We start from the raw sequence: 12,173 nt of genomic DNA, 5'->3' as shown, positions 1-12,173 counted from the left end.
ATATGTATATATATATATATATATATGTATGTATATCCATCTGTGTAGATGTTTGTTCCAAGCCTGTTCTAATGGGTTGCTGTCTTTTAGAGTTAAAAGATGTTTCTTGGTGTATAATTTAATTCTCCCCTCCTGCTCTGTCCACTGTTGTTATGGAAAACACATTTATCCCCATTAGTCATCTCCTTTTGCCTTAATTAGCATAGTTCACTCAGCCTTTCTTTGTGAGTGATGTTTTCTAGAGGTTTGACTGGTTGCTATCATACAGATTCACTGTTGGTCCACTCCATATTATTATGTGGTTTTTTAGTGTGTAGCATAGGAAATTTTTTTAAAGTACCTTGACATTTTAGATAGCACATGTTTATGTGCTGATCCAAGACTGTTTAATGCTTGTGTTATATGCTGATCTAAGTCTGTTTTAGAATCTACTTTTTCCCTATGGAACGTATTTCTCTTTTCTGTAAGGCATGTTAGCATGTCTCTCCCAAGTGAGCAGAACAGACTAGGAGCAAAAGCCTAAACAACATCTGAAGCTACTTGGTGCTTCAAGGTTATGTGTGATCAAACTTCACTAGTCCAGTCCGCACTTGCCTTCTGTGAGTTGCCTTCTGGCTTCAAAACTCTCCATTCTGTAGGTATCCCATCCAGAGTGACAGTCGTGTGTCCTAACGTGGACTTAGGTTTCCTGAGAATACAATCAAATGAAACATTACAGAAATTAAGCTTAGTACAAAAATGTATTTTCATACAGTCTTAAGTGGAATGACAAAATCATCTCAACAATGTACATGCCAAATAGCTTCAGTACTACTTGTGGTCTTTATCTACAGTTCACTTTCTGACATTTATGGATGATAAAGTGTAGTTAATTAAGACAAGGAATATATCTAAGGAGAATTCTTCTGTTCAGAGAAGTTTATACCAAAAAAAGAATACTTGTTAAACTATTGTAATTTCCCATTGTTGCCTCTTGTTCTGGCATGGACGCCTTTTTTTAAACCTCAGTTGCTTCCACACACAAACTAGGAGAAGGTTTTCTTGAATCACACAGAGTACTCTATTGTTATAGCTGTGAAGTTGTCATACAGAAATTGCATGTTACAGACTTCTGCCAAAGACTTAGGTGATTTCAGCCTCCAAGTGGTCATTATTTTTTAATAGTTTGTATTATGGTTGAATTTGCTGAGGCAAGTAGGTGGAAGGTACTTAACACTTACCCTGAACCTACAAACACCTGTCTGTTCATACAAGAACACATCCTGCCTAGATCCTGTAGTGAAGGTGTTGGCTCAAAGGATAAATGAGTCCCTGTACCTTGCATCAAGCAGGCAGAGTGAAGGGCAAGTGCAGTGAAATGAGAATTGTCAGTCAAGACAGACTGCTGTCTTCCTCTATAGCTTGCTAATACTTGTTTTGTAAAGCTGAGACTCTGACAGTAGTGAAGCAGACCCCTGTGTTGCTGGTTTTAGTATCAGTAGTTGGGTGTGATGCTTCACCCTCTTTTGCACCAATGGTATTCTTTTAAAATTTGTCCTATTACCATAATTGAAGTTTTAAAAAAAAAGTTGTTTTGGAAATTTCAAGCTCCACCAGAATTTGAATGTTTCTAGTAAACACAGGGGGTCTCTGTGTTTTCCAGTATTGAGTAGAAAAAGAGAGAATACCTCTCTTAGTTTCTTGTACTTACCAAAGGAAGGAAGGAACCGGGATTTGTATTGTTTCTTTTGCTTCATGAGGCATAAATACCCAAATTCTGAAATGAGTTGCTTTGCTGACCTGTTGGGGCAGTGCTAAGACATGTAGGTGGAATAATTCCCTGTTACTTTAAAGAACAAAGTGCTTTGATTCTGGTGACTCTTACAGGAAGATATGATTTTTCTGAGGACATGTTTTCAGTTTCATCAGTCTTTCATGCAATGATCTGTGCATCTTGCTTTTAAGAGTTTTTTCCCACTGTGTCAATTTAGGGCTTAAGTCGTAGTTGAAACAGCAACAAAAGAGCTTGAGGATTCTCTTTTTCAGAATCTTTATTCTGTTAACCCTACCATCCAGTAGAATGACTAAAATGTTTCTCTGAACTTAAATAAAAAAAAAATCATTGCTGTCAGGAGCAGTTTATGCAGTTATAAATATCCTACTTTATCCTGATCCATAAGGAAAGGATTTGTCCTCTGAGGCAGCAAAATCCCTCCTGAATCACTGGTTATTGCTGAACAAAGAGAGAAATTCATGTTCATCCTTGAAGTCTAGCAGAACTTAGTTCTGTGCCAGATAGCATGAAGGTAGTAGTTGTAATGTTTCTTAATATTGCCTTACTCTGTTCTAAGAAGTAAACTTAATTGAAATAAAATGTGAAGTCATAATTCAAATGCATTTTCTTAGTAGAAATTGAATAGTTAACGTGTAATAAGGTATTCCAATGAGAACATTATAGTATTGAGCTAACCACAGACCACCAAAAAGGCAGATGTTCTAAGAAAGACCAGTGTTCTAAGAAATATTTGAATATACAAAATATATTAAAGCATCTAGAACAGCTTCTTGCAGATTGGGTTTTACTGGGGAACATTCTTAGTGGGGTTTTTTGTTTTATTATATGAAAGACAAAAAGCTTCACGTTGAAAGATTATTTGGGAAATTTTTGTTTACAAATTTGAATGAGCACAGTGCTTATATTTTGTGATGCACTTTATGTCTTTTATGAGCTTTCTCTCAAAAAATATTCAGTAGTCTCATAAATATTTATATTCAGTTATTACTGTAGAAAAAAATGTCAATTATTGCAGCTGTGGAAACCTCTTTTTTCTTAATTTAATGTTTGAAAGTGTTTTATTGTTATGACAGGATATTTTCCATTGCCAGGTAGCTGGTGGTACTTGAATTTTCATATTGAGTTCTTTCACTTGTGAATACAGGGTTTACCTGAAATTTAGAAAACTGTAAAAATCAATTTATTACAGAAGGCGTTGAGCAGGTATTAATGTTGTCAGCATGCTGATGTTTTGTTTAAAATGCTCAGTTTGGGTGTAACTTCAGCAGTTGTAATAATTTATTGTTTGAACATAACATAATTATTTTGCTTTTGCTTCTACAGTCGATACAGTGACACTGTTTCTTAATATCTTTGGATGTTTGGCCTGGTTTTACGTTGATGCTACACGAGGGGTTGATTTTGGATTAAGTATTCTCTGGTTCTTGCTTTTTACCCCTTGTTCCTTTGTCTGCTGGTACAGACCACTTTATGGAGCTTTCAGGTAACAACTTCAGCTTGACTTAGGATATTTAAAAACTTGTCAAAATGCATTAACATTCCAGAATTTGCTTGATTATCATGATGATAATCCTTTAAAGTGCTTTCATTAGAAACAAATAGTATGTTTGCCATTAATGCAGTTGTTGAATTTGAAATATAGATGCCAATAGTTAGTAATATTGTGGAATATCCTTTAAGATATTTATAGTTTTTACCACAGACAAAATATTTGTAGGAAATACTTAACTTTGTTAAAGTTAATAAGGGCTGGTAACAGTTGAAAAGAAAATTCTCATTAAATCTCTGCCTCTTCACACCAAGAATTCGAGTAGGTTAGTAGTCAAGAGTGTCTTAAATTTTTTGCTTCTTGAATGAACTTCATAAATAGCTACTCTTAAAATTTTGCATTTTTAAGTCATAGACACCTACAGTACTTGAAATAGCCTGAGATTCTTAAAAATTAGTAGAACAGGTATATAGTAAACAAACTAGTATTTTTCCTAGTCTTAGTAATCTTTGCAAACTTCAGAAGCATGAGGTGTGTGATTAAGAGTAGAATGATGTGTTTGCGTGCAAAATTAAACTTTTTTTTGGTGAAGATCAGCATGTAGAGATTTCAAATCCTGTACTCCTAAAGGTTTTTTTTTTTTTACATTGAAGTGATTCAGGATGTTCTCAGTTAAAATACTCTTATTCTTGCATAAAAAGATTGATGGCTAGAAGTTGCAATTAAGTGTAACACTTAGACTACAGGAAGTGTTTCTTTTTGCTGACCGAGGAGGTATTGCTGTACCCACAAATCTTTGAAGAATCATATAGTTTAACTTGCATTTCCTGTCTAGTAACTAAATCCATAGCTTTTCTTAATGAAAATTGCTGGTTCAGAAAGGAAACCTACTACTTGCATATTGAACTTCCAGTTAGTTGCTCAGCTGAAAATGGTTATTGAACTGAACTGGTTGTATGGAAATTACAAACTCCCTTCTGCAGGAAGAGCTGTCAAGGGCAAAATCTGTTTCTGTAACTTAACTAAATGATTTCTACTTTCTTAAGAACTCTAATAGCAAGCATATCATATGATCATTAGTTTTGATAGTAGTAAGTTGAGTCTTCATTAAAATTTTGCCGCGACATTTGTATTTGGCTGGGAGTTTTTTTGATTTTCAGTCTTTTTAAGGCTGGCATTTTAGTAATTTAAACAGCGAATGTATTTTGTACATTTCACTTTAAAATAAGAGCTGCTTCAGTATTCTGGTGTGCCCTATGTGTCAGTAATGTGATAGGAGCTTTTATTTCCTTTCACAAGTTAAATGTTTACTTCCCATCTTGCAGCACTGTGAATTTCACTCTGAAAGTGGAGCAGAATTCTTTGTACAAACTTAAATGGTTAGTTGAAGAGCCCTTGCTGTGGGCTGAACAGAACTCTTCTCATCTTTCTTAGAGGTGCATGTGGCAAAAACACTATATTAAAGAAGAAAGAGCAGCTCTTGTAAATAAATGCTCTGAAAAACCACAGAATTGCTGATACTTCAGATCATTGTTGATGAATGAAAGTACTTTTCCTCTAGTTAATGCAGAAATAAGTTAGATTAGTACTACAGAATTTGAATAAAAATCATGAATTTTCTGGCTGCTTTAATCTTTTCCCCCCCACCTCTTTCAGGAGTGACAGTTCATTCAGGTTCTTTGTGTTCTTCTTTGTATATATCTGTCAGTTTGCTGTACATGTACTTCAAGCTGCAGGATTTCAAAGATGGGGAAACTGGTGAGTATTCTGTTTGCTGTAGCATTGTACTGCCTGTAAGACAAACACTCATATTTGAAGTAACAACCGCAATACAGTCTTTGTGTTTTCAAAGGAATAATCTTGTGTTCACTGGAATGTTACATTTAACTCTCAAAAGAAAGCATTTTTGAGTGCTCTTAACTAGGAGAAGTGGGTGAAATATATCCAAAGAATGTGAGGTACTTCTGTTACTATGTTGGTCAAAATTTTATCCTTCAATTTAAACCACTTTGAACTACTCTTTTATACACTACCTCCTCTATTAGTAGGAGTTAACTCTAGTAGGAGTTATTACTCATTCTATATTTCGGGTAAACAAATAAAAATTTAGACATCCATAGTACACTGTTTGGATATCTTTTTGTATTGTTAGTTATTTCTAATGATATTAATGTACTTGCTCCTTATTGAAATTTATGCCTAAAATTTGCAGAATGAGTTAAGGCATCTGGGTGAATATAGTGGTGTATCTTTGATATTATTTGAAGAGTTCATTTGTCTGATTCACCTCTCTCTATGATCTGTAATAAGTTGATTTTTCTTTTAAAGGTTTGGAAATATGTAAGCTTTTACGTGAATCTTGTATATACATTATCTTTTATTTGAGTCTTTGAGGTCTAATACTTAGATTTTACAAGGAGAAGCTGTGGAGAACCAGTCACTGTCCTTGGAATAAAGGAATTAACTAAAAGCAGGGTTGCAGTAGCCAGCTGGTAATGAGTGGCAGTGCTGTAGTTGGGTAATGACACTTCCCTGTATCAGTGCTTTTTGCTGCAAACCTCCAAATATATGCAAGGCAGACAAAACAGTATTGCTTTAGAACAGTTATGTAAGGAAAGATCCTGCTTTATTTTTTTTGCTCTGGAATCCTCTGTTTTGCGTATTCATCCAAGCCTGTGAAGTGTGCTTTTAAGTGTACTTGGGGAAGGAGTATGGAAAGTAGCCAGATCATCGGAAAATCCTAATTACAGTTTGGATTTTGGGGTTTTGTGGTAGATTACAGTAGGACATAGCAGATATCAAAGCAGTTCGAAACAGGTAGGGGAAAGTTTTAAGGTTTGGATTTACATAAATTTTTGCTTTTTTTTTCCTAATATGGAAAAATCTTTTTCATCTTAATGCATGGGGTTTTGTTCTTAAGGCAACCTGCTTTTTTAGTTTTCAAGTCTGAAACTGTTGGTGTCTATTGGTGTTTCAGTTTTGAAGAGTGGGGAAACGCTTGAAGTAGATACTGATAGAACAGTTTTTTCTGTTAGTTCACCTGATGCTCTCTACTTAAGAAACTTTATTAACCTCAGTTGAGAAAGTATCACTATGTGGATACAATTAAAGGAGTCTTCCCACACAGAAGCTGTGTATGTGTGGTATGTTTCTGTTCTGTATTTATAGAAGTTAGAAACTCTATTTTTAGGGATATTTTCTCTTCTACAAATTCATGTAGTCTTGAATCAATCTGAAATGACAGTGTAACAAAATAACCTCAAGAAGTTGATCAGCAACTCTCTAATTTCTCCACAATTTTGCTCAAGGATAATATTTACCATGTTTACAGTGTTTTTGCATTTTTTGTGGAATAAATGGAAACTAAGCTTTAAAAGCATACCATAGAACCAAAATATGCTTTTGTAAAATTCCCATTATTTTTCTTCTAAAATATTCAAAATGGTTGAGAGCCAGGAGGTTATAAAGTTTTCTTTGGTGAGGGTATGTTCGGTTAAATGGTTCATGTGTTGTACTAGTAACATTTGTTCTTTCTCTTTCCTTCAGTGGGTGGATTTCATCTCTTACTGGACTTAATAAGAGTATTCCTGTTGGCATTATGATGATAATCATAGCTGCACTTTTCACAGCATCTGCTGTTATCTCACTAGTTATGTTTAAAAAGGTAAGTTACATATTATTCCCCTCTTTTGTTTCCTGTGTTTGATTTTGCTTTCTGTCTTGAGAGAGGTACTCTTTCACAAAGTAGTGGGGATTAAATTATAATCAAGGTGAGCCTTACCTGTTAACAACTGTACAGTTTTGCTTATACTCTTGTGGAGTTACAAAATGCTGTTTGTACAATGTAGGTATTTTCAGCAAATGGGGAAGGATAGTTCTGAATAAAGAGAACCTGGGAGGTAACCCCACCATGAAGGAGTAGGTGAATGCACTGGACGTTACAGTTGTAGCTGTAGATGCCAGATTGTTCATCAGGCACAGGGAAGTTTGACTCAAGTGATTGCTAAGTTTCAGCTCTTACCAAAGTCATTCCCACTAAAATCAATAGAGATGCTCAGCACCTCAGAAAAGGATTTTTATTTCTCTATCTCCATTGCTTAAATATTTTATTGCCAGCTAAGGATGCAGGAGCATGAAAACTCAAAGAAATATATTCTTTCTCTATGGTTACTTTTGGTAAATTTCCACCCAGAAGATCCAAGTATTATAGATACTGATGTGGTAGTAAGTCATTGAGGTAAATGTGACTGAGAATTCTGATGATGATGTGCTGGCTGAATTCTAATAATTCAACCTCAGATACAGTTAGGTTTAAAGATTTTACACATACACAAATTCTTCTGACCTGTTTACAGTAAACTAGAAATTTTAAGTGTGTGCCTGGTGATGTCCTTTTTTGTTTTCTGTAGAAATACTCTATATAGGAGAGAAACAAGCAAGAAAAATGTATGGTGGAATACATTTTTACACTTTCCTTACTGTATGCATCTGGATTCTTTTCAAAAATCTGCATATTCTTATATGACTTGGTGTATCTTTATGGATGAGAACTAGTCACATTTATAAGAGAGAAAAAAGTTACATTAATTTTTCCTGCTACACTGGAATGAAAATGTCTTTGCAAGATTATTTTACAACCTTTTTGTGACTTAACTGAGTCACAAATAGCATTTGAATTTTAATACTCAGGTAATTGAAGTTACTCAGGATTTTTTGCTTGTCTGTTTTTGTTGGTTTTTATTTTGTTATATGCCATATTGTTAAGAGTGTAAGTCATATTGTTTGTTCATCTGGTTATTATACAGAGCTGTTGGCCATCACACTAATTTAGCAAATGTGTACTTGTATAATTAGGATATTTTGAAATTTTTAATGTTCAGTCAGAGTGTAGCTTACTCTTGTAACCAGTCAGAGTAATTAAAATGTTCCTAAATATTGTTGTAGCAAAAAGTTCATGTAATATACATCACACATTTTAGTAAACACGATGAGACCCCTCTGAACTTGCAAACAATTACAGGTATTCCCTGCAGTCAAATTGCATGTGCAACTGGACAGTGAAAAATTCAAATGTTTGTGGGAAAAAATTCCATGTTCTCATCTATGCATTCTCTCAAACACATGAATAAATCACATTTCCTCTCCTCACGGCTCCACTTTGTGTTTGAGACTTTGCTATTGGTGTACTAAGAAATGGGAAGTGTGGCACCATTTTCTCACTGCTTTTCCCTCCGTAGGTGCACGGGCTCTACCGCACGACTGGTGCAAGCTTTGAGAAAGCGCAGCAGGAGTTTGCCACGGGAGTGATGTCCAACAAGACTGTACAAACTGCTGCAGCCAACGCCGCCTCGACAGCAGCCACCAGTGCAGCTCAGAATGCCTTCAAGGGTAACCGAATGTAGGGAAACAAAGTCACCGTGGTTCTCTTCAACTGTTCTTTATTTTGCAGTCGCTTGCTGTATTCCCTAAACGCCTAGATGAAAATTCACACAGCACATTTTTATCTTCTGCAGCTGTGCATGGGTTAAATGGGAAATGTTTGGTTTATTTTATTATAAATTTATCTAAGAAGAAAACCATTCTTTTCCCTTCTTTAACATGTTGAATTCTGCAATGTAAAGCTTTCCATATTTTTTGGAGGATAAATAATTTAAACAATTGGCCTGAGAATGAACTGTGGTATATAATGATCAAATAAATGTATTAAGAATATGGAAGGTTTTTTAGCAGTTCACTCCAGTATGTTTTTTTTAACTTCAGGAAAGCACTTCTGAGCAATTATTTTCCTTTGCAACAACTGATTTCTCTATTTCTACCGTAAGAAGTGGGGTAGACTGAGAGATACTGAAAGTTAGGTTTCACTACTGCTTTTGCAGTTTCAGCAGCTGCTGGGGGTCAAATACAAGTAAGGCAGAGAGTATAAATTCTTTTCTTGTTTGGTTTTTTTTGTTGGGTTTTTTTCTTTTTTTTTTAGGATTAAGTCTTTTGATATAAACCTGTAAGTTTGCATGAATACTGTTGAGTTACCTGATCTTGTTTAAGTAGTGTTTTGGTCCAGAATTTACCTGCGCTACCTTATAGCATTTGTTTGTATCTATTTCCATGGAGTATTCTCTACCTGTGAGAAATTACTATGGGGAATAAATGTTCTCTGTAATAGAATAGAACAATTTAAGGAAGTTAACTGGTGATTTCAATCACAGAGCTAAATGATTATATATTTGCTATTTTTAACTTCAGTATTCACATATCCCCTGTCCATCTTCTATGTGCAGTGGTATTTTTGTTTCATTTGGGATTTTTTTGGTTAGTTTTTTGTTTGGGTTTCTTTTCAAGAATAGATTTATGTTTAACAGTGGTACTAAATCTCTAGGCTGGACAGTCATTCTGTTTACTGCTTGTCCAAAACACTATATATACAGTATTTAATTTTCTAACAGGAATATTGTCTCAAACCAGGCTCTTTAAGCAATGGCATTTAACAGATACTTGAAAGAATTTTAATGTTAACTCAGCCATCTCTGTGATGTGCTTTAAGCTATAGAAAAAAAGCTTCTAAGCTATTTTGATTTGGTAAAGGGAGAGATGTTTATCTTTAATAAAGTCAAATTTTAACTCATTGAAATGGAGGCCTAAGAAGTTAGATTGGTGCTGTGAAACTAACATAATGGTACATACCATCACAATATTCTAGAATATAATATAATCAGGTCTTAGTATAGTGTCAGTTTCTCTCCTTCGAAGACTTTATATTCTTGGATTGCCTCATGAGACTTACATACAATACTTCAGCAGTTTTTCAAACTCTTCTAAAAACTGGAAAGGTGACATCCCACAACCTGTGTAAGTACACATTGTGGCTGAAATTAATTCAGCTCTTGAGGTGAATCATCTTTAATAACACAGCACAAAATTCTGAGGCCTCTCCATATTCTGAATGTGGACTGAATTTCATAGATTCTTTTTCACTACACTACATTCATAATAACAGAAAAAATACTCATTTGAAAAAATACTTCCCTAGCTTAATCCCTGAATCAGTAATATACTGTTAGCATGATTCTCCTATTAGTCTCCTTTCTTTTACCAATTTCTTTAAATCTGACTTGAATTTGAATAAACGTCATAGTTTCACCTATGCTGAAGTTCACATTAATGACTATACTTGCTTAAATATTCTATGTAACAAGGCTGTTAAAATGTCATAATAGTGGACATGCAACATTGACCTTAAATTTGTGTGGAATGTTTTTAAAGCTTTGCAGATGAAAGTCACTGTTCTCTGCCGAGATTGGGGACCATCATTCTCGCAGCTGTGTATCAAGATTGTTCTTTTCATATTTTAAACTTAACATGAGGGTTGTATCTAGGAACTCTGCTATGGATTACTTTTAAATCTAAATTTAGGCAATTCTTTTGGTATCTCTTGGATAGGAATCCCAGGGACATCATCCTTACAGTTTAACTGAAGTTGAAGATTGCATAATAATATACATTACCAGAAAAAAAACCCAAACACATTAGGAATAAAATCTGAATTTGACAGGTAGATTTTTTTTTTAAATGTTTGACGGTTCCTTGAGAAAACATACGTAATGTTCTGTGTATAAGAATTGTTGATTTCTAATATCATGGTTTGAATGTACAGATTTAAGCCTTCTGAGTGAAATTCAGGGTTGTGTCACATGTGAATTCTTTAAACCAGAAATCTCTGACACTTTGCAGCCCAAAAGGGAGGGAAAAGTTTGTTTTTTGACAACAGAAGGCTGAGATTTGTTAAAATATTTTGTACCTAACAAAAATTGGATTTTATGGTCTCTTATTAATCAGAGTATGGCACCCACTTGAGTTGTCATTTTGTAGTATTGTGACAAACTGAGTACAAGGTATGAAGTTTAAACACTGGAATGTCAGTAGTCATTGATCTGTAATTTAGGAGTTGTTTTTATTTATCTGAGGATGTTTGTATATTTTGTAAATTACTAACAATGTTCTGCCATCCTGGTGAATGTCATGGTTCTGTACAAATGCACTTCTTCTGTCCCTCTGTTGCATGTCTCGGTAGTTCAGAAGTTTTGTATATTTATTGTATTAACACAGTGTCATAGAATAAAAAAAGACTTTTTTCCTAGGTGTTCGCTCTGTATAGTTTTGACCAATAATGGGGATTTTTCTTCTAACAGTCAGGGTGATATGCAGGGAGGATGATCTATATAAAAGTCTGACTTGCTTTTTATAATTCTGTATATAGATGCTGTATTTCTGCTGAAATGGTGAAGCAAAATGTCCACTATCAATAAATCTGGTTAAAGAGAATGAGTCTGCTCAACTGTTAAGAAGAAAATTCTTAAAATACTTGCAGCTTACCTTCTTGTGCTGTAAACTCACAAGGGTTAAAATTAAACATGCTCTGTCATGACTGAATGGAATTCTACAGGTATTAAGTGAATCTTAAAACATTATTGAAAGTAAAATGAAGTTGCGGAAAAAAGAATTGCTTTGATAGTGTTTATTTTTCTCATTTCTGCCAGTGAATCAACATTTCTGTGTCACTCCTGTGTCCTGCTTTTTCCTTTTGTTTTTTTTTTTTAGGCACTATCACAATTTTTTGATTTTTTTTTTCATATAGTGTCAGTTGTAGCACCTGCTCTCTACTACTCACTACTGGGTGTCCTTTGAAGGGCTGAATGACTTCATCTAGACCACTGTGATGTAGATAAGTTTGTAAATGCATGATACAGAGAACAGTGCTCTGAGGTACAGTCAGGATTATTTTTGGAGATGGCAGACATGTTTTTGAAGACAATTCTACATGCATGCATGAATTAGTATTGAAATTCTTCATCAAATTGATCTGTCTTTGTAATTTACAGATCTAGGATGGTGGTGACAGCAGACTGAAGCAAGAGG

The 12,173-nt window shown here is 34.5% G+C and overlaps 1 protein-coding gene across 1 annotated transcript in view; it reads left to right on the top strand.

The window, feature by feature from the left end:
- SCAMP1 (secretory carrier membrane protein 1) overlaps positions 1-11,753 on the top strand; it is a 42,606-nt gene extending 30,853 nt beyond the window's left edge. Inside the window, exons 6-9 of the mRNA XM_032096610.1 lie at positions 3,098-3,257; positions 4,920-5,021; positions 6,810-6,927; positions 8,501-11,753. Coding sequence (XP_031952501.1) covers positions 3,098-3,257; positions 4,920-5,021; positions 6,810-6,927; positions 8,501-8,665 — 545 coding nt within the window. The 3' untranslated portion in view covers positions 8,666-11,753. The remainder of the gene's footprint in view (positions 1-3,097; positions 3,258-4,919; positions 5,022-6,809; positions 6,928-8,500) is intronic.
- Positions 11,754-12,173: the final 420 nt, after the last annotated feature.

Source organism: Corvus moneduloides, chromosome Z (genome assembly GCF_009650955.1).
Source record: "Corvus moneduloides isolate bCorMon1 chromosome Z, bCorMon1.pri, whole genome shotgun sequence".
NCBI classification, from domain to species: domain Eukaryota; kingdom Metazoa; phylum Chordata; class Aves; order Passeriformes; family Corvidae; genus Corvus; species Corvus moneduloides.
This window is presented reverse-complemented; position numbering and strand designations above follow the sequence as displayed.